The 24,318-nt window shown below is 39.4% G+C and overlaps 1 protein-coding gene across 2 annotated transcripts in view; it reads right to left on the reverse strand.

Moving 5' to 3' along the window:
- hfp (Poly(U)-binding-splicing factor hfp) overlaps positions 1-24,318 on the reverse strand; it is a 579,337-nt gene that overhangs the window by 116,601 nt on the left and 438,418 nt on the right. For both annotated transcript variants that reach the window (XM_067159786.2, XM_067159787.2), the window contains exon 12: positions 19,735-19,872. In XM_067159786.2, coding sequence (XP_067015887.1) covers positions 19,735-19,872 — 138 coding nt within the window. The remainder of the gene's footprint in view (positions 1-19,734; positions 19,873-24,318) is intronic.

Genomic DNA, 24,318 nt, shown 5'->3' on the forward strand with positions numbered 1-24,318 from the left:
GGGAAACCACGAAAAATCACTTCCAGGATGGCTGAGGTGGGAATCGAACCCACCTCTACTCAGTTGAAATCCCGAGGCTGAGTGGACCCTGTTCCAGCCCTTGTACCACTTTTCAAATTTCGTGGCAGGGCCGGGAATCGAAACCGGGCCTCTACGGGTGGCAGCTAATCACACTAACCCCTACACCACAGAGGTGGACAACAATTTTTTGAAAATGCAAATTTCTGCAGAATTTTTCGTCAGTGAAACGTTCTGAATTCCTGACTTAGTGCCATCGAAGTTAAAAGCGGTTGGCGTGAACTGGTTATAGTTTCGTCTTCCCAAACTCTGTGATTACTAGGCGCTTTATTTACGTTCGTTCGACGTGGCGGCTGCAAGTCCTCATCCTCAGTTTCATTTAAGTATTCCACACTTGAATTATTTCCAAATACAGTAGAACCTCGATAATTCAAAATTGGTTAATTCAAAATCCTGCCTAATTCGAAGATGCTCTTGTTCCTGGAAACATGAGATACAGTTTTGCATGTTATTGTTTAATTCGAAATATGGATAATTCATAATTCGAAGTACAATGTCGGCCCCATTACCGAAAATCAGACTTTTAATTTGAAACTGCCTTTACCTTTTAAAACAATAGTATTTTACAGAGTAATTTCAACTCGAAATTTATCCGCTCCGCGTCATAATAGAATGCGCGTTCCGGAACGTGGAGGGGTAGCTTTCCGCACTTACTCTCACTTCGATGGGTCTACAGTGCGTTTCACGATTGCTAAGTTGAATGAAATCGGAATTCTTTTGTATTCAACCTTTTAAGGAACGCTGTAATATCACGCAACAGCCAGTGTGCTGGAAAATAGAATCCGCGAACAATAGCGATGCCGACAATTGACGAAAAAACGTGGCTGATATAATAAATTCGTAGGCACCGAACAATATTGTCATTGCCGGTGAAACTGCATTGCTTTATTTTAATGCGAGCCCAAACGGTCTTATGGTTTTAAAGGATATATTGTCAGCCGGGAAATCGTACAAGGGAGAGGGATGGGGGTCATAGTAGTGCGTTGTAATGCACATGGACGTGAGATACTTTATCCCCTCGTCATAGGAAAGTTCGATAAGCTACAATGTTTTAAGGGCGTCGGGCACTTTCCATGCCAGTACAAAGCATCTAAAAATGCAAACAGTACAGAAATCCAAAAAACAATGCATTTGCACAGGGGAACGGGCATAATTTAGCCTTGTCTTTGAATCGTGCTTTTTTTCCTTTCTTTCGTTGCGTGAGGTTATGTTTGTCAGTGATTTATCCAAGTGCATTATTTGAACATTATAAATGCACCTTGTTGGATACATTTCGGAAATATTTTTTCCATGGCATTTGAAAGGTTTAAACTGTGAATCGAGGTGATTGCAAGTATTAATGGGTCTTAGAATACATTGTGGCGCGGAAAGTGTTTACATTTCTGAAGTACGAGAGAAGTGCAATGGCGGGAAATCGTACAAGGATAGAGTCATAGGAAAATTCTATTTTAAGGGCACCGGGTACTTTTTGTGTAAATACAAGGCATCTAAAATGCATACAGTTATAGTAATCCAATTAATAAAGCACTTGCACATGGGAGCCAGCATAGATTCCTCCTCGTCTGAATCGTGCTTTTTTTTTTCCCCCCCCCCCTCTCTTTCGTTGCGTGAGGTCATGTTTACCAGTGAGATATCCGAGTACATTATTTGAATACTATAAATGCACCATCTTGGATACATTTTGGAAATAGTTGTTTTTTCATGGCATTAGAAAGGTATAAACTGTGAATCAACGATATCTGCATGCAGTAACAGGCGTTAGAATATTTAGTAACGCGGCAAAGGTTGGTACCTCTGAATTGCGAACTGGCGGTTAATTCGAAATCACGTAATTCGAAGTCTGATTTTTGAGTCCCAAAGACTTCGAATTAATGAGGTTTTACTGTATACCTCCTACATCGTCTTCATCACTGTCTTCAAATACTGAACAATCACCTTCAGTATTCATAAGAATTTCACGAACTGTATCGTCACTTGTAAGCAAGTCAGCTCGACTTCGCGCAGCCATGTTCAACTGTTTGCAACTGACTCGCTAAAGCTGAAGACATCCGCTTAAAAACATTTCATTTCCAGCGCTCCCCGTGGTGATAATAATAACCTAATGACTTCAAAATATAGCCAACAGATGTAGGGAGCTATAGTCCATCTTCGTAGTAAGCGTCTTTCTGGACGACCGGAGGTGTGGCCTAGCCTCGTGTGCGAGGAACTATGGGAGCGTTCGCGCTGGTGGTGGGGGAAGAACTTGAACCTTTCCTCCAGCTGACATAGTTGAGTTCAGGCAGCGGACGTAGCCCTGGGAATTGACTGAAATAGCGTGGAAAGCTTAGGCGCGAAACGTTCCCGGGTCGGGGTGGTCATTATGCAATGGCTCATCGGTGTACATACATCACACTAACTCAAAGGTGTAGGAATTACTTAATATGATAAACTAGTGAAAATAAAATAGTACCGTACATTATACAAATCAAGTCTTACATTTCGATTGTCTGCGTTAAACCTTGTCAATTAACTACACAGGCCTTTGAGCATAACATTCTAAAATTTAAGTTTTATTCCAGTACGGAAATACTTCGTGACTTTCGTTGTAAATGTTGGTGACATCAAGAAATCAGAGGGTCATGCCTAAAAGAATTCATATCGGATGATGTTTTCGATACAACGTGAAATAAATCTCAGTGTATAGTAAAAGAGGAGGTCAATATTTTGGCACTCTGTAGCCTTTAATTTATTCTTGTGCCATTTATTATTATACATTCTTACGAATATGAAATCTGTTATATAAAATTGAAAGGTTTGAACCATTTAGTAGAAAATCAAGTGAACATAAGACAGTAACTTACAACTGGTAATACTGCGAACAAAGGAAGTTCGTTTGAAACTGTACTGTATACCAAGGAAAGGCGCATCGGTACGCGCTATCAGTTCATCAATCACCTAACGAATAGGAGGAAGTTGTTTCCACTGATAGCCCGGAGATATAATCTACTTAACGTGATTTCTAGTGAAATACTTATAAAAGAGATTAATTAATGCGAAATTGTCGGGAAAACGCAGAGAAGAAGCATTAGTAGAAATACTTCAGCTACTTTCATAATAACATTAATAATGTCTACATTTCTTGTCCAACAGAAGAAATATAATAATATATAAATACTCTTGAATAACCTGCTATTGTTATGACTGAGAGGACAGGTCTCCTACAGCAACAGCAACAACAACAACAACAACGACGAAAACAGCAACAAAATGCTCCGGAACAATAGACAGTATAAATCTGTCTCATAAAATCAGAGCGAAAATATTATCGGACTTCTTACGTGTTCTATGATCACGTTTGTTTAATATTCGGAGTTCAGGGATCTTATTTACAAATTATTCAGAATAATCTTTACTCTCGTCTGAATCAGTGTCACCGAGCTCGATAGCTGCAGTCGCTTAAGTGAGAACAGTATCCAGTAATCGGGAGATAGTGGGTTCGAGCCCCACTGTCGGCAGCCCTGAAGATGGTTTTGCGTGGTTTCCCATTTTCACACCAGGCAAATGCCGGGGCTGTACCTTAATTAAGGCCACGGTCGGTTCCTTCCACTTCCTAGACCTTTCCTATCCCATCGTCGCTATAAGACATATCTGTGTCAGTGCGACGTTAAGCAAAATAGAAAAAAAGAATCAATGTCATCTGAAGATTCACCGAGGTTGATGTCGGACTGGTCTAATTCTAATTCCTTATGCATGGTGTTGTCACCCTCCCAGTATTCCTGCTCAGTGTCTTTTACGTGGTCGCAACATTTTTTCCGTTTGTCTTGCGAATACTCTGCAAGCAATATCCGCAAACAGCTTCCTTTTTGTCGAGTGTGTCTGCTGTCAAGTTACGAGTGATCTATAAGACAGAGAAATATTTCGTACAGAATAATCATTTTTATTTATATTGGGAATAGGACCGCCTCATTTATGAACAGTGAAGGCATTAGAGATGCTATGGCACACATTTTTATGCTAAAAAACTAATTATGCTGTATTACTATTAATGGAGATATATTCTTATCACGGACCTCTCCTTTGATATCTCCCCAAATCGACTCAGTGTGATTGAGATCTGGATGATATGTTTCATATGTTCACTCACTGTATAAACACTTTCAAGTGCCTAGCCTCGCAGTGGACTCCCAGATTTAGAAGAGGACCTATACTCCGTGCGGCTCTACTTCTAAATTGACGTTTTAGCAGATTTTGGCTCTGTCTGGTGGTTATGCGCTGAAGCATAGATATCCAGCCAATCCAAAGCTGCCATTCATATCGATTTATATCGGCAGAGCACAGTCTCGAAACTTAGTTGCCAACTCTAATATTTACATTCGCCACGTGGTTAACCTATCTCGCTCAGCGTGTATGGTATTCGGTACGGTTCACGATCTTTTGCATTTTCCTTCAATATTTAGTGTGTTTTTCATATTGTTGGAGGGTTCCAGTGACTCTGAGATCAGTGGAGTGTTCCCTTTGTAGGCCATAACCTCCTTTCTGTGCCAGCCATTAGTCGTTAGTGATGTGTTATTTCCTCATTCTCTTTTATTGTTAACAATATATTCTCTTTTAGTGCCAGATATTGTTAGAAAGTGTAGTTCTTGTGAATTTGTTTTCAATCCATATTCATTCGTTTTTCTGAGTACTGTTTTACAATTTACAAGGGCTGTTTACCGCGGTCATATTGCGTCAGCTGTTCTCGCGCGCTGGCAACAGAGGGAAAGCGATGCTCATTTGTTTTGCGAAACTTCAATTTAGAAGTAAGGCCGTGCGGAGTATAGAAGCCATGCTCGTCACTTCAGTAATTTCAACTTAACCCGCACGTAACAACACGCGCCGCTTGAGAGACGTTTTCACTTCAGCGCTAGCCTGGCGACTGGACCTGCTGTAGGAGTGGGGGGACGATAGCTCCCACCACTGCATGCGCAACCATTTCTCGCGCAGGACGCTTTCAACCAAAATGGACTATATCCGTTTTTCAATCATTGTCCAAAGACATACAGTTACGAAGATATATCACTTCAAACTCCGACACGCAATATATTGCGCCGTAACCACAGCGGCACTTACCGCTACACGCAATATATTGCGCCGTGACCTGCAAGGGGTTAAACAAATCATGCAACAGATCGTGAATGATTTACTGGCAGAAAACAATCAGAGGAGAAATTAGGCAGCAACTTCGACAGCGACAAAAATATTGTAAATAATAAACTGAAAAGGGCAGCATAAATTTGCTTATAGATGCAAAAACAGCAAAAAGTTTATTCTTAGAGAAATATTCCACTATATTGCAAGATTTATGTCTTTGCAGGGGGGCATTGCACCCATAAGGTGAATATGCCCGTGGATAAATTAATCAATTTATCATACTTTGATATGTGCAACAGCACACAGCGAATTCAGTAAAGGTATTTCCCTGGACAGAAACAGAGACCTCCCAGGGAGAAGTTACATCTCTAGGACTTGCTTACAGTCACGTACCAGTAAGACCCAAAATCATAAATGCCTCCAAAAAATCTAACAAGCCGATTTGCGGCATCCAAGTGAAATCTTCCTACGTGAAAGCGGATGTAGGAAAAATAGCAGCCACTCCTTAAAGAAAGACAAGGAAAGCAAGGTAGCAGCAAGAGACAGAGATAAACTCTACACCCCTTTGGTAAAATGGTTTGGCCCTTGTCAGAAGGGCCATTGGCATTATTCTACCAATCACAAAATCGTAAACTCTAACTGCCCTACAGAAGTGATGATATCAGTTTGTTCGTTTTCGCTACTGACAAGTGAATTAGGAATGAAATAATGTGCTCTCGTCTTTAAATAATTAAGAATAATACCACGAATAATTAATTACACTAGCATGCGAAATTAAACTCTTAGTTTGTTGCTTAACCCCTCAGCGCCGACCTCTATATGTGGTATAAACCCCCTTTTCTTCCGTAGCCGCCGACCTCTATACGTGGTATAGACCCATACATGGTTTCGCATTTACGGCTATAGCGCGAAGAGTTTTGGTGTTATTGATATGCAAATTGTTTTGTTTCCAAGAAGACATTTTCGGGTTTATCAGTGTTCTAAATAAGAATTGAAAATCGTTAAAGTGTAGTTGCTTTTGCATGGATAAGTATTTGTCAATTATGCCTGAGCACCAAACCCTGCTTTTTTAATAGTCCGTTTGCTTCATTCTTTCCCACAGAATAAAATAAAGAAATGATGATCTGAGAAGTTTGTCTTTTCGTGTGATGTTCTTTGCTCTAATTTTTATTAAGAGTGCGGTTTATTTATTATATTTGTCTATTTCTCAGCTTGTAGTCTGTTCGTAACTCTCCACGAGTGCTCTGTGTAGGCATCAGGCTACGACACGAGAAGCAGTTGTGCATGGTATATATCTCGTTTGAAAGACGATGTATCGACCTTTTAATCTGAAATATGTATCGAGTTGGTTTGATTCGTCATAAAAGTTATTCCCCTCATTCAGTTTCGTCCTGCCGCTTTCGGTCCCGCTGCAGCTTCATCAGCTTGTGTGACGCACCGCGCTCAATGGCTAGCTCCTGCTGACAATAACGTGCTTGAAATATTGTATAATTCAAATGAAAGTTTAGTCGGAAGTAGTAGTGGCAGTATTAGCAGTAGTGATAATGAAATAGATGATGTGGCTGTGGCCGATGCAGTGGTAAATGATGAGAGTGACGATGAGGAGGAACGAGTACTTGGAAATTTCGTGTAGGAGACCATAGATACGCATACAGGTCAAAGGGAAGTTTTCAACAGTGAATTATGATTCCTAGATTCTCCAATAATATTTAGACAAGTCACAGGGCAAACATTGAGCAGTTATCTTATCAGTTTCAGCTGATGGAAGGTTTGTTTACGTAGTACAAAATACGCTTCTCGGGCGGGAAACGAAATATTCAAGGCCGGCGCGCATCAGATAATACAGTCCCACGGTTGCAGGAAATACGTTTTATCAGGAAATTAGCACCTAAGAGTGAGAAATCCAAACCTCAGAGACGCTGTATCGCGTGTTCAAAACACGGTGAAAAGAAGACATCGGTGTACTGCTGCCAGGAGTGTGCCTTGGGTCTCTGTCTCGAAGAGTGCTTCGAACTCTATCACACGGAACTAAATTACTAAGGAAATGTGAAACAATTATGTAATTATTTTCATGTACATAGTTCTACCATAAGGAATTCCAAATTTCGTGAATATCGGGCTACTCTTATACTGGTAGTAACGCTTTAAGTGAATCAATGTATTTCAGTCGCGCGTAGTTGAAATCTCATCCGGCCGCGGGGTAGGAAGCTCTTTAAACGGCTGCGACGCTGAGGGGTTAAAGTAAAAAATGTGATTTTATATAATGTTGATGTGCTGAATCTGAATTTTCAATCCGTTTACTCCTATCATTTAAGGTTTTAGGAAATCACTTTTCATGTATAGTGCAAATTACAAGAATTCCATCGCAAACATTTTCATAATCGTTTTTTATTTTAAAGAAATAACAATATTTAATATACACAACTTGACGAATTTATGTGCACGGTTGTTAGTACATGTCATTAGTGACTTCGCTTTATTTTGTCTGGTTTACTTCACTACTGGAAAGTCTCACACAAATTTTACACTCTTTGCTTCTCACTTGAGAAACTCTTGCTGTTGCTTCTTTCCTTTATGTTTGTCTTCAGGTAATTCACGCTTTAACATCCAAGAATAGTCTGCAAGCATACTGATGCTCCAGCATCTCTGGTATTTCCTTTCGAACTCCAGCACATCATTGGGAAATCATTCGCCGTGTTCTTCGCTCAAAGATCTTAGATTTTCAGGTAAATAATCTAGGTGAGAAAACAAGAAATGAATTTTCATACTCATGTTACAACCAACTTCCTTGTATGCTTCAAGTATGTTAACGACAACGTTTCGGTAATTGGGATCCCTGTTGTTACCTAGAAATTTTGAAACAACCTCACAGAAAGATGCTTTTAGATGCTGCATCTGACATCAATTTTCTTATATGAGGACCATTAAATATACATTCTTTTAATTTTGCTCAGATAGTATTTGAAATTCCTCACATTTGTACTTGAAACAGTCTTGTTCCTTGTTCCTTATTTAAAGCCTTTACGAATTGTTTCATTAAGCCAAGCTTAATGTCGAGAGGTGGCACGAAAACTTTACAAGTGCTCACGAGGCTTTGGCACAGAACATTTTTAGAACCAACTTCCACACTTTCGAGGTGGGCAGTCTTTCTTAGTCCAGTGATCAACTCGTGCCCTGCTACCCCACAGCCAAAGAAAGCATGGAAATTTTATAAAGCCAGATTGCTAACCAAGTAGGATAGTAAGAACTTTAAAGTCTCCACAAACTTGCCAGTTGTGTTCACTGTAGTTCACTCACAATAACATTAAATAACAATAAATTTGCGTATGATTCTTTGAGGATCACTGAATAGGCAACAGGCACTGAACCAAAAACGTTTCCATTATGAAGGAGAACACCCTTTAATCTTCGCCTGGAAGCATCAATGAACAGTCTCTGCTCACTTGGATCATAGTTTGGAAGTCCAAGTTTTAGCATACGTTCTTTCACATTATTGCAATATACAAGGTAGCCATCTTTGGAGAAAAAGGATTTAAATGCTATTTTGCACTGTCTGTACCAATAGCATGATATTTTTGGACAGAGCAGATTTTATTATGGAGACTAGAACTCAATAACTCAGCTAACTCTTTAGAGGGCAATATACCTCACCAAGTCATTTAACCCCTTGAAGGTCACGGCGCAATATATTGCGTGTAACGGTAAGTGTCGCTGTGGTTACGGCGCAATGTATTGCCTGTTGGAATTTGAAGTGTTATTTATCGTATGACATATATATATATATATATTATATATATATATATATACACAAAAATAAGACAGCAAGTACATTATATTTTAATGTCCAAAGTTGTTATCCATTCTAGAGCCTGTGTATTGGCCTCTAGAAAATCAAACCAATCCCCCAGGCAGGCTCTTCTGCTACACTCCTTTACAATGTGTTCGATGGTTTGAAAAGCAGCAACACAATCACACTTGGGGGATTGTATCTTACCCCATTTATACAGGGACACAGCACAGAGACCATGACCACACTGAATCCTAGTAAGGATGGTCCAAGTTCTTCTTGGGAGATCAGACCTCAAATTAGGTGGGAAGAAAGGCCAGAGATGTTCACCTGTTTTTGAGATCCAATCTTCCTTCCATTGGGCACAGGGGTCGAAATTGACTTCTGTGAACTTCTGAGCGAACTTAACTGGCCGATGTCTAGATTTCAACCGGTTCCTATGAAGGTCAGAAATATTGGAGTGGATGGGCAAGTCAGGGTTCTCATTTATCTTGAAGTGTTCTCTCAACAGTGCTTGTGGTCTACGGAATGAAGGAGGCATGATGTTGCTCAAGACAGGAAGCCAGTGGGTAGGAGTTGAGTGTCCACAAGTTTCACATGGCAGAGGTTGATCCACACAGGAGCACAATATTCTGCCACAGAGAAAACTAAACAAAGGGCAGAACATCTGAAGGTAGTTGCAGAAGCACCCCAGGTTGTACCACACAACTTCTGCAGAATGTTATGACTCCTAATCTTTGCTGCTGTATTTAATAGATGTTGCCTGAAGGAGAGCGTCCTATCTAATGTTATACCTAAGTACGTTGGGGTAATTATTGTGTCCGAGGACCTTACCGCTAAAAGACACTTGGAGGGTACAATTTGCCATTTTGTTATTCAGATGAAAGCAGGACACCGCAGTTTTGCTGGTGTTTGGTTGGAGTCTCCATTTCCAAAAGTAGTCACTAAGAAGGGAAAGGTCATCAGTTAAAATGTTCTCCGTTTCTTTCACGTTACTATGACTTGTAGCTAAAGCTATATCATAAGCATAGCAAAATTTTCTAGATTTCGTTGGTGGCAAATCTGATACATACAGATTGAACAGGAGAGGAGCCAAGACTGAGCGTTGAGGGAGACCATTGTTCAATCTTCTCAGCTTGCTAGTCCTATTCCCTAGAACAACCTGAGTCTATTAAGCATGTTTCCAATTAATTGTACCGTGGTTTTGCATGGTTATACCTGAAGTAGTTTATACAGCAGCTCTTCTCTCCAAACCAGGTCATGAGCAGAAGAAAGATTCAGAAAAACAGCAGGGGTTTTCAACTGTTGCTAAAAACCTGCTTCAACGCATGTTGTCAGTGCAAGGACTTGGTCACAACAGGTACAATTCTGCCTAAAACGAGCTTGGTCAATAGGAATATGTTGATTAATTACAATGCTAATTCTGTTGTATAGTAGTCTTACAAGGAATTTATAGCAACAACTGAGGAGAGCGATTGGTCTGTAGCTTTGTGGTATTATCTTTTGGTTTGCCAAGTTTCAATATGGCAAGGATTTTAGTCTTCTTAAACTCCTTAGGAAGAATACCTGTCCCAAGTATGTGGGTAAAGAAGCACGTCAACCACCTTCTCGCATTCTGTCCCATATTTATGATAAATTCAGGATGTATTCCATGAAAACCTGATGCCTTACGAACTTTCATGTCCTTTAATGCCGTATCAACCTCATCAATCGTGAAGGCTTCAGAGTACTCAGAAGAAGTTGGAGAGGTATGTTTAAGCATCCTTAAGTTCTTTTTCACAGTTTCTGTATGGGAGGCTATTTTGCTTGGTGAGATAGTTGACTTCTCTCTAACTCCTGTTGAGCTTGCTCCAAATTTTCTCAGTAGGCTCCAGGCTTCTCTACTGGAATGAGAGAAATCCAAGTTACAAACTGTTTCGGAATTTGAAGTGACATATCTTCGTAAATGTATGTCATTGGACGATTGTTCCCGACATCTGTTGGCTATTTTCTGATCGTTGTTATTGTTATCACCACGGGAAGGGCTAGAAATGAAATGTTTTTAAGCGGATGTCTTCAGCTTTAGCGAGTCAATGCAAAGAGATGAAAATGGCTGCGCCAAGTCGAGCTGACTTGCTTACAAGCGACGCTACAGTTCGTGAAATTCTTATGAATAATGAAAGTGATTGTTCAGTATTTGAAGACCGTGATGAAGACTATGTAGGAGGTATATCTGGAAATAATTCAAGAGGGGAGGCTTAAATGAAAGTGAGGATGAGGTCTTACAGCCGCCACGTCTGAAACGAACCAGGAAGAAGACCACCTTCAAGAGAGTGCCATGTGTGTGCTCACATATCAAGAAGAGAGAAAAGGAACACAAAGATTATCTACCACTGTAAGGAGTGCAACAAAACTCTCTGCCCTGTACCTTGTTCTGAGGATTATCATACCAAAAAACGTTATTAAAACGATGTTTCACATTTTTTGTGCTTAAACTAATTGTTTGATGTCTTGTTAACATACTGTGTTAAATTCATTCGTTTCATTAAAGTATAATGCCCCTCGAGGGTTGTTTTACAAACATGTGCAAAAACCTAAATTTTGGGGTGTGCAGTGGGCTAAGAAACCTGACTCTCAAAGGGCTAATTCACTCAGGTTGATACACCCATGTTCTGCAGCAGACTATCCTGGTAGCTAGCCACTGTAACACATCTCATTTTGCATCACTTCTACATGAGACTCGGAAGAAAACTGTCCAAGATTTTCTGGTTGGACAGGGATTGGCTCATCAGGCCCATGGGGGATATGTAAAATGGCTGACCGAACAACTGAATACACAATTTGCTTTTTATTTTTAAAATTGTATCCCTTCACATGACACGAACAGAAGTAGCAGTCATTACTACAGTTTGACTGCTCTCTGCAAACCATAGGCATTCCAAAAGATAGCGACCGTCGTTTGCCGTTGACCCAATGACGAAGATCATCAATGCATACTCTATATAATTTGACTTTTTTAAAATACAAAATCTATAATATTATGCCTTTGCTTAGGCAATGTGTATTTCCCACATATACAACAAAAGTGGTCTGGATCATTTATACATGAGGGATACGACATGGTAAATATACTTTCGTACTGAACTACAAACTCACAACACACTACGCCACAAAACAGCTTGAAAAATTTTATTTTTACAAGATGAGACACACTAATGCAATGTGAGAGAAACGAAAACAAGATATGTAAGTTTTCTCAAAGATAACAATGTGTGTGGTAAATTATTACAGTTTACATAATCACTGTTTGAGGATGCGAAAATTATGACATAAGGAAAATTCAATATAATTTCATAAAATTAAATGGTACGTAACAGAAACTTCCCGGTTATGAATTTGAATCCAGCACGCTAAAAATACCCCCAAAACAATCAAACAACGGCGGCAGCAATTTCATCGCAGACTAGTCTTATCAGCAACTCCGCAGTACACGTGTAAAATGGATTCGTCCTAAAGAAGACACCGAATGGGGGTGCGTCGTTAAAAATCCACGAGGAAAAATAACACCACTGGCGCTTATCAATTTACTTTAATGTGAATGAACGATTTTTATAATCTTTTGGAGCAGTGCACAGCATCAATTTTTGGGATCACAGACAAGAGTTAGTTGACTGAATAAGCTGCAGACACTAGCATATTCAACATGATTTAACCGTATCATTCCGCCAGTCCCTTTTCAAAATTAGTTCTGGGGCGTGGTTTTGAGAATATTACAAAACGTGCCCAGCAAGCTGTGAAACCGACAGTATTGGGAACGGACAAGCGGCCTGATATGCCAGGATGCAAGTTCACATATTGGAGATATTTGTAACATCGCTTGGCTTTATCTGGAATCTTTTCTATTTGAAATTCGTTCTTGGTGATAGTGTCATCAGAGTGCTCTGGTATGCTTCTTTGATGAAGGGAATTGATTGAAATGTTGATCGAAAAATCTGTAGCAATAAAAACGAGTTTCACTATCAAGATTCCCGAACTGGACCCGCCCTTCCCTCAATATCCCCCTCCCATACCTTACCCCTCCTCATTTCCCCTTCCCCACCCAACCAGATCAGCTCTGACATGCTGTAAGCTACACACAAGCTTAGTGTCAATAGTGACAACACCGACAAGGTTGCACTATTCGAGACGATAGCCTTGCAATGAGTAAGCTGATTGGGGCTTTTTTTCACGCCATATTGCTGGTTTCTCTTTCATCCATTCATTCTCTTGTTTTCCCACATTACATATTAAGAATACACTTATTATTCCCTTTCTTGATGGCCTCACTACACTGTATTTTCAAAACAGGATTAGCAAGTTTGATGTCAATCAGACAAATATTTAGACGAGAGAATTTTTCCACCTCAACAGGTTTTTAATATGTAAATAATGATCCATGTATTTTAATTCCACACACTTCAGGGTTTTTATTTGTCTGCATAAATGTAATATTTGAGCTTCTACTGAGGATGGCCTCCAGATACGCTGAAACATGTACACATATCGTTATATTGGCCTACGGTACATATAGATGGCTGCTTGGTTAGAAAAGGAGGATTATATAAGACTATTTTATTTGTAAAGAAACATTATACAGTTCATATCAGATGAAACTAATAGGTACGCCAGGGCTGATCCCAACTTTTCTCAGACAAACTCAAATGAAGTATGTGTATACATAGCTCTTTGTATTCTATTAGGACCGATACAAAATTCAACAAGGTTACTGGTGTGAAGATGCAAGTGTTGATACACCCTATTTTAGAACTGTCATGTCTCTCAGCAGATTTCTCGAGCTGGGCAAATACTGTACTTACTCGCGTATTAGACCCCCTTTTTCCACCACTTTTACAGCCAAAAATAACAAAGGGGGTTCCAATATGCAATAACATCAAAATTTTTTGCAGCGATCACACGACTTCTAGGTTATAAAGAGCTATAAATTGTACGTGTAAACATTCTATACTGTTATTTAACCCACTTAGAATGTACTTAAGTTATACAGGCTATTTTCGTCGGAAGACAGTATTTCTAAACGTAAAAAGACAAAAAGTGGTGAACACGACTTTTAGACCTACGGTACATATAAAAGTCCATTTTAGTTACTCCTATCACGTCATTCGTTACATCTCATTAATTCCTCTGGTGAGGTTGACGTCAGGAAAGGCATACGGCTGTAAAAACTTGCTACGAAGATTCATCTAACTTCATACTCGATGCCGTAGAAGAAAGGGATAAGGGTATCATGTTATCATATAATTATATATTGATACAAAAGAACTTAATGGCCAGTCATTTGTCTCTATCAGTTCAGCAGTAGGCCTACAACACAGTAAACCTGATCACTGCTTTCATTTGAATTATTGCCTTGAGCCGCTAACTTCCCTGCCTTGCTACCGGCGTGTTGACATTCTAAGTGACGTCATCTTCACTGATATCTCTCGTCAGTCGCGTCAGCCATGCTTCATTCTCTTTGAGCCACGCACTGTAGTCAAGAGCATTTGAGGGCCCATCTTTTTGAACCTTTTAAAAATAATTTCGTTCCAGACTATTGAGTGTAAACAGTGTAAATCTATTCCCAGATGGTCTCTGATATTTGCAGTTGGTGTATATGTAGCAGAAGCCATTCCTTCCGAATAAAGCCGTTCTGTAGATGGCATGCCAAACCATCAGCTGATAACTAGCGTATGTTACGAGTTGTACTTCCGAATGTAATAAATAGTAGTCAATCGGAAACAGGACGGAGCACGACAATTGGGAAAAGCACTCTTAGCAACACTGCACATCATTCTTCAGAGAGATCCATATCCTTCATAAAAAAAACACTTCTCCATAGTGTTACGATCTCCGCTAAATGCTATGTATATTTCCAACCTCGCATGCTGCTCTTTCTCCGACCACGTCGCCGCTGCTTCACTCACTCTACTGCTCTGCTCACCTGCCGCCCACCTACTCCGTTCATCACGTGACTGTGACGTCGTCATCTTTTCCACGCATTGCCTTCTAGGCTTGCTGTGTGTGCTTGTGCTAACCTCTATTCGACACGTGATTATGATGTTCTTATTTCTCGAACATGCTGGCTTTCAGCTTCTCTATTCTTACAATTAAATTGAAATAATAAATAAGGTAGTTCAACCTATTCAATACAAATAAATACGAAATGTAGATTTACATTCCTATTTAATTATAATTATTATTATATTATTTCAATTTAATTGTAATACATTTCAATACAGAACATTATGAAATTTTTATCTTTAAATTCTCTATTCTTCTCGATGCTTCTATACCGCTATATATTTCTCTCCCCCACCACTTTAAAATTGAGTCTGCCTTCGCCTCGGAGTGGTGGAGCACCACACAACTGTCCTACGTTTATTTAGTCATTCCCATCTGGACTAAAATTCTTCAGATTTTTGTTGAGCAAGACCTACCATGTTATTATTTTGACATTGGATTCTTCTTTACGATATCTGCCCCAGATGAACTTCGCTTTCGTCAGCTTATTACGAAATCAAATTAAATAAGCGAGACATTATTCCTACTTAATATTTTCAAACACGAACTGGACTACGGACAATGGAACTTTGATCTCACATCTGCTTTCTAGGACCAATGCTATTTCTGCAATAATAATAATAATAATAATAATAATAATAATAATAATAATAATAATAATAAAATATAAAACATCCTGAAGCATAACTACACCCAGTGAAGAGAATCCTTTCCCCAGCTCTAGCCCTACTCTATTCCCATTTACCTTTCTTTTTGCATCCTTTATTCTCATTTTTAGGTTGCTTCCTTTCATTGGAGTTTTTTCTTTTCTGATCCCGACTGTATTAGAGTACTCGAGGCCTAGGGAGTCTTTCATTTTCACGCCCTTCGTGGCCCATGTCTTCCTTCGGCCGATACACTCATTTTTCGAAGTGTCGGATCCCTTCCATATTTCCATCTGTTTAATGTTATATAGAGGATCTGTATTGTATGCTTAATACTCAAAAGTTCTTGATGTATTTCTGATATTCTATATTGTATATGTGGCACATTTTTCCTGTCTTCAGAGGTTTCCTCTATATAATTTGTCTAGCAAATGCTTGTCTGGGATTTTCCATCTTGTTGAGACATGTATAATTACCTTCTTAACCTTTGGTATTCTCCTGACCTAGTTCCTTCTCATGGCACGTTTCTGTCATTATGGTTCAATTATTATTATTATTATTATTATTATTTATTGTAGTTCTTCTTCTACCAGTTGTATGCTTAATCCAATCTATTTATTAACTACTGTATTACAATATACTATATTATTCAGCACCGTACGTACATACGATGATAGCTGGGTAACAATAGGACAAGAATGGATAACAGATTACCGTGTTCCATTTTGTAACTATTAAAATGATTTCAATTGGCCGTCAAAGTGTGCAACAAGTGATAATAAAACTTGAGGCTATGACTTCAAGAGATGGCACTGCAATCCACTATAGAAATGTTTGGCTGTGAATTTTGAGAACAAAATATTTTTCTGGTGTTATGTTGGTGTGGCTTATATTCGCGTAAATAGGTATATGACTAGGATATATAGACTACGAGAGCCACGCAGCCAAGATGAGATTGCTTGACCTCAACATAGGACAACATCTGTAAACCTGGGTCACTGTGAGAGAGTTACACCTTACATTTTCCTAAACTACCTGTGCTCTGTGGAACAATCATACTTAGGCCTTCTTCTGAAGCCTCTAAGAATTGAATGTGTGACTGGTTCACTGTGGAATGAACAATTGATTCATAAACAGTAAGCCATGTGATGTAGCCTTGAAAGTGTAAAACAAAAGCAACCTCTCTAGTTTCCCTTTATATCCCCGACAATGTGTACGCCATGTGATGCAGCAATCTCACTAGTTTCTGCTAAGGGCCGATGACCTAGATGTTAGGCCCCTTTAAACAACAAGTATCATCATCACAGTTTCTGCTAATACCCCTGACAATCTAGAGGAAGCAAAAAAAAAAGTAATAACTACAGAGTTTATTAAAAATTATGACATACCCTAATAGTGAACATGATGCTATAGCACAGGGCTGGCCACGAGGCTTGCGAGCCACATGCGGCTCTTGACACCAACCTTACAGTAAAATTAAGTGATATAATTAATGGAATCTAACAACATCTCGTGGCCGCCTGCAGTCAGTAGCAGCGGTGTGCGGCTTAACGTTATTAGCGCTGTACGCCAGTGGTAAGACATGGGAGGTGAAGATAGTTCCAGCGCCTTCTGTTAGATAGTGCTTTGAGTGGGAGAGAGTGTCAGTGAGTCAGTTTCGTGAGGTGAAGCCAATCACGTTCATGAATAGGCAGTAGTGAGTGCTGATACTTTTCAGTGTGCAGTTAGTGTGTGCAGTTTGAGTACAGTTGTGGCCTGGTGTCTGAACAGTTGTGATGCCGTCTAAGAAGCGTAAATATGAAGATGAGAATCGAGCTTTTAATACCGACTGGGTGGAAGAATTCGTTTTTGTAGAAAGAAACGGTAAGCTAATCTCTCTTTTGTGTCAAATAACTTTGTCACAGTTCAAGGCCAGTAATCTAAGACGCCATCATGACACTAACCACGGCGGTTTCAACAAAGATTTTCCTGTTGGCTCTCAGTTAAGGAAAACCAAACTGAAATCACTAAAGGAAAAACTTCATGGTCAGAGTAGGGTTATATCAATTTTTACCAAGGAAGCAGATTTGGCAACAGAAGCTGGCTTCATCTTGGCTTTTGATATTGCAAAAAAGCCTTACATAGAAGAGGGGTTTATTAAAGACATATCGCAAGTTATTTCTGTTTTAGAACCCAAAATAAGAAACCGCTGAAAATGATAAATGAAATGCCTGCTGCTGGACACACAATAGAGAGGTGAGTTTCTGTTATTAGTGCAGATATTTTACATAATTAACAAAAATATCTAAGCGAGTGCTCAGCATTAAGTCTGGCTCTGGACGAGTCTACTGATATCAAAGATAAACCACAACTTGCCATATTTATGAGGTATGTGTCAAAGGAATTGGAGGTGGTGGAAGAACTTTTAGACCTGGTTACTTTGAAGGATACAACTCGTGGTTGTGACATTAAAGAAGCCCTGAATGGCATTTTACAGAAAAACTCAGTATCAACATTGCTACCAATGGTTCACCATCTATGAAAGGCACGAAACAAGGGCTTATTTGGCTTTTAAATGCTGACACATCATTTCCTGATTTCCTACCTGTACATTGTATTATTCACAGAGAACATTTAACAGCAAAATATTTTCAGTACCCGCATATTACGCAGGTAGTTCTAAAAATTGGGAACTGTATTCGCTTAAGTGTCAAAACACACCGACAGTTCAAATCTTTTATAGAAGATATGAACAATGATGAGCTTCCTGATGATGTATCCTGGCACTAATTAATAAGATGGCTATCAGTAAGCAATGTTCTTGACAGATTTTTCGAATTACTTGATCCAGTCAAACAGTTTATGGAAAGAAAATTATTCCCTGAACTTAATGACCCCCAGTGGTTGTTAGATTTGGCTTTTTCACAGATGTGGTCCAGCATTTAAAAACGCTGAACAAATCTTTACAAGGAAGAGAACAACTTTTCTGAATTGGCCCAGACTGTATTTAGCTTTCATAGCAAGTTGAAGCTTTTTGGGAGAGACCTTCAGACTAAAACATTTTCTCACTTCAAATGTTTGAAGAAAATTACTGAAAGCCTTCCTAACGTTCAGGTGGAAACTGAAGATTACATGAGTAAAATGTCTGGCCTTGCTGAGAAAAACAATGGCAGATTTAATGATTTGAGATCACTTAACCATGTTAATTTCTGTTGATGTTTGGGGCGATGGCTGTTCTGTTTCATCACCAATAACAAAGGATACAGCAGCTGTAGAGTTGGAACTACTACAACTGCAAGAGGACAAAGGACTAAAAGGACTCAAACGAAGTGGCATTTCTATCATAGAATTTTGGAAGAATGTTCCAGAAGAAAAATACCACTAACAAAAGTGTGTCAAGAGACTAATCTCAAACTTTGGGACTACTTATGTGTGTGAATCACTGTACTCAACGCTTAAATTCATTAAATCTAAATATCGATATGAACTAACTGATGAATGTGTAAGTGAACTTGTGCAAACTGCCCTTACCAATTATCAACCAGATTTCAAAAACTAACAGCTAAAATGAACACACACTCAAAGAACTTCTCAAAAGTAAAATCTCATTCCTTGATGTGTACCTGAAAAATAATGTGTGTAGTGTAGAAAATAAATGTTCCTTCATTTGTTATAAAATTAAAAGCGTGTCTTCATTTTATAAACCATTTTCTAAACCTGCTCCCAATTTTTGTCTCCTACATTTGCAGCTCCTAGAAGTAAGGTTAGTGGCCACCCCTGTTATAGCAGCTACGCCGTGGTGACGATTCGTGGCCAACTTACTCTCAATTGTTGCTCCTCACATGGCATTTAATTAGGCTATTTATGGCATGTTTAATTCTCTGTAACCCCAGAACTCACTAAACTGCTCTATATGTCATTAATTCATTGTCTTTTGAATGCTGAACTAGGATATATATCATAAAATAATATCACCCACAAATCTAGTTGTGACTGTTCACAAGGACTTAAAATTTATGCAGCAGAGAAAAATTTGTCATACAGTGCACGTGAGTAGTGCTTCCCTATTTCACACATACAATTATATAAGCTATTACTTACTTCAACTTTGCGCATTAACTTTTGCATAACAAGATGCCTAGCACTTTGTCCTTTAATGGACATATTCTCTTGCTGCTGTAATGTTTGTGGTTCTGTCTCTTCCAACAACTTCTTCTGCAGTTCCTCTTGCTGTTTCTGCTGCAAAATAAAGTGAAAATATACAATTATGAAACTATGCTGACGATCTTACAACAGAGTTTTAATCAATGCAAACTCATTGATCGAAGTCGTATAAAGGAAGATAGGAACATTACACAACATGATTAACACACTGACAGGCCAATGGGGAAAACGGAGTAATAACAAGAGAGCATATAAGTACAAGAACAAACTTCAAATAGATTGGCTCTCCCCTCATAAATCCCAGTTCTTTTGCATCCATTTCTTCTCACTGAGTACCGCCACTCATTGAGCAGCCACCTTGACGGATCTATTTGAAAACTCCAGTGTGCAGACTGTCCTCATCTTCTTATGTTTTCTAGTTATTGCTCCCTCCTCCCACACTGATCTGTCATTGTGTTCATCCTATTACATGCTCCTCTTCATGTTTTTATCTACCTTTATATGACTTGATTCAAAACATGTTTGTTCCTTCCCAATACTCGTCGATTAACTGAAAATTATATCAATTATCTTGATTAAGACTTTTAGAGTTATTATAAAAGACAAGAGCATATTGGTGCCAACTTTCCTAAAGAGAAATTTGGAAGATCCGAAAGCGGAAAATTTTTACAACACGTGCATGTGTTGCGAAGACTTGAGACATAGTGAAAAAGGACGACAAGGGGGGAGATTATAAACAATAACACAAGTAAAATATTTGTTAAGATCACCCCTGAAATTAAATACTTAAACAAAGTACAACTGTGTCCGCTTATCACTGGGAACACTTTCCGTGAACATGCCTCCCTAAAAGACTGATAATATAGTTTCTTAGTTGAACCCAAAAAAATACTAAATCAATTACAAATTTGCCACATACTTGCAAGAGTTTCAGAACACCCACACAAAAACAAAGCCTATCACAGCTGCTACGAAGCACGACACAGTTATTAAAATTATTATATCACAGAACACCAATATATAACTTACATATAAATTCACAGCCTGCTACTTTTCATGGATTTCTTTTCTTCAAAATCACAGCCTGCTACTCGTTTGGGAACATATCAGTGAATGACATACCAGTTGAGCCCGAACAGGTGACAAAAGCACAGTGATATCGATGCATTTACCAGTCGAAATTCAAACACTGCATCTCGTATTACCAGCAAGACAAACAAATCCGATTTGACCGCAGAAAGCAAAACCAAGCGCGGATATTCAAAATCCATACAGTGACTCTGTTCCTCCGTACAATCGTAAAACACACTCAAAATCCGTACATTTTAGAGAAAAACAGGAATACTTGGCATGTATGCAACAGCTATTTATCATGAACATGCAGAAACATTATTGGATACGAATCTAACCAGGCTGTAATGCTGGGCACTTCAAGAAAAAAAATACAATGCTACATTTGGAAAGTTAACAAACAAGTCCAAATATTCATGAACTGGATGTGCTCCTGCTTGTTTTGAGGAACAGAATTTTAAAAGCTAAAATTATCTAGCTTGAATGCACTTTCCTTTTGTTTCGAAACTAGAACTGAAAGAGAACTCAAAAGTGACACATTCCTAAAATCAAATTTTTGTTCATTACATGCATCTCCACTTTCTAATTTTTTTAAAAGCCACACTTGAAGTACAGTATAACTTTGTTAACAAAATCTTGCATTATAAGTTTTCCTGCCGAACACTTGTGATATCCTGGGTCCTATTTGGATATAAGTATATTTTTCCCATTTAAAGTGTTCCGGTATCCACGTTAAAAAGTTAGAAGTTTTAGAGCCCCTTGAGGTGTAGAATGACCACACAATGCCGGTCATCATCAGAATCTCCAGTACATACCTGCCAACTTTTAGAACCCAAAAGTAGGAACATTTTTTAATCCTTGGATTTCATCACATACACTGAAGAAAATAGAAATTGCAACATGCAGAAAGAGTGGTGCTACATTGCTGCAATTGAACATGCAGGACGAAGGCTCGGTTGTGATTCGATGATTACACTTTCACGTCCCTCTGACCGCAAGTTTGGACAACAATCAATATAGGATGTGCTCACCACAAGCTGCAATACATTGATGAATTTGTCGAGGCATGGAGTCAATAAGGCCCTGGATCGCTTCCTGAGGAACTGTGGCCCATGCTTGCTGCACTGCACGGGTCAGTTGTTCCAGAGTTGTGGGTGGCTGAGGACGGTTGGCCAGTTGTCGACCCATCATGTCCCACACATGCTCAATAGGACTGAGGTCCGGGGATCTGGCGGGCCATTCTAAGGTTGTGATGTCGTGGAGAGCTTCTCTGGAGATGCGCGCAGTGTGAACCCGGGCATTGTCCTGCCGAAACATCCTATTAGCAATGTTCGCCATCATAGGGACAACCACTGGATTGAGTACCCTATCAACGTACTGTCGAGCAGTCATAGTGCCCTCAACAAGCACTAATTGTGATTTCACATTAAAGCCAATAGCTCCCCAGACCATAATGCTTCAACATGCAGGACGAGTATTTGGTTGTGATTCGACGATTACACTTTCACGTCCCTCTGACCGCAAGTTTTGACAACAATCAATACAGGATGTGCCCACCACAAGCTCCAATACATTGATGAATTCGTCGAGGCATGGAGGCAATAAGGCCCTGGATTGCTTCCTGAGGAATTGTGGCCCATGCTTGCTTGTGTGCCTCTCGACAATAAGATCTGGAAGGCCCCTCTCCCTGGTACGTCGGCGCACACGATTCCGGCGATTACTGCGGGCAAGACAGAAGCGCGATTCATCACTAAAGACGACCCTATGCCATTCGTCGACCCACGTCGATCTTTCTTGACACCAGGCCAGCCTTACACGTCGCTGTTGTGGGGTCAATGGAACACCTTCTGCAGGTACACAGGCTAGTAAGCCAGCTGCACATAGGCGATTACCAACTGTTTGTTGTGTAATGTGGGGTGCCACAACTGCTCGAATTTGCGCTGCTGTTGCATGGGGTTCCATCCGGGCCATCCGAATGATGCGGCGATCCTCTCTCACAGTTGTCGGTCGCGCTGGGCCTGTGCCAGGTCTACAAGTGTGGGTACCTTCATTTGACCACTGCTGCCATACACGTTGTACCGTAGATGCCCACTGGCCAACACGTACAGTGACAGTCCTTAGCGATAATCCAGCCTCACACAGCCCAGTTATCCGAGCCCTCTCAAACGGCGACAGCTGTTGATAGCGTGCTCTTCTCTGTCGTCGAAGCATGTTTGACGGGGAACACTTCACTGCACAGACTGCAAGTCAACCACGCTACACCAGTGTCCGTATACTGGACTTGATTCCTCCACGACCAATCATGTGGGGAGACCTGTAGCAACAATTCAATGGGTCTGAAACTTTGATTATTTACATACCTACATGGCATCGTTCCATATCTTGAAAATGAACACAAATGACCAATGCCTTCATGGTGTTGCAATTTCCATTTTCTTAAGTGTATATTCCATCACAGTCTAGGTGAAAAAAGACCAGGATGAAAGGCATATATATCTACAGTTACAATGCAAACTGACCATTAAATTTAAAATCTTAAACTAAACAAACATAATAATGGTTACAAGAAAATGTACCTAATCATTCTCATATATGAGACTTGCATACGAATAATAGTATTAATGTCACACCAACACATGCAACAAAATACATAATACCATATTTTCTCCCATAACTAACGCATTTTTTCACAAAAATACAGACAATAACTTCGGATGCGTAAATCATTCAAGGAATTCAGACATTTAAAAATGAATTACAATCCATTTACATTTAAAAGATATATCAAATATAATATAAACACAACTGGATCAACTCATTTGGGGTTATCGTCATTTGGCGTAAAATTCCGGCATGAGTTTTTTCTGAAAAGTCAAATAAGGGCACATCAGGTAAGTTAGACATGAGGGTTTGAGGTACTGACAATGGAAAATATTCTTCCCGCTACGAGCTGACAATACAATCTGAAGTGAAATAAACATGAACTAATAAAAGTACAATTGATGTAATGTCATAACAATGACATACCGGCAAAAATACAAAAACTATCCAACACGAGAAGGGAAGGGCATCGAAGGAGGGACTCTGCTACATTACCCCAAACCATTCGTATGCAATCTTGTACAAGTGACGTGGCCATCCATAATTTTTCTTGAATAAGAATATGGATCACTCGCGGAAATTGTTTTTCATTTTAGAACAATGTAAGGTGCAAGCCTTCTGCCATCAGCTATTACAGCAAGCATTGCAGTACATCGTAGTTTTTTTTGCTTCCGGTAGCGTGTACGATAACACTGTACGTTCCTTTCTTATCGAATGCTCGACTTTGTGGCACATGGAAACTGATTGGCGCTTGACCTGCGTTTCCTATAAGGGAGATCAAATATTCCTTCACTTTACACTTCTCAATAAAAAAGCGATGAAAAATTGTTTAAATCATTCGTAATTTTT

The sequence above is a fragment of the Anabrus simplex genome, chromosome 1 (assembly GCF_040414725.1).
Source record: "Anabrus simplex isolate iqAnaSimp1 chromosome 1, ASM4041472v1, whole genome shotgun sequence".
Taxonomy (NCBI): domain Eukaryota; kingdom Metazoa; phylum Arthropoda; class Insecta; order Orthoptera; family Tettigoniidae; genus Anabrus; species Anabrus simplex.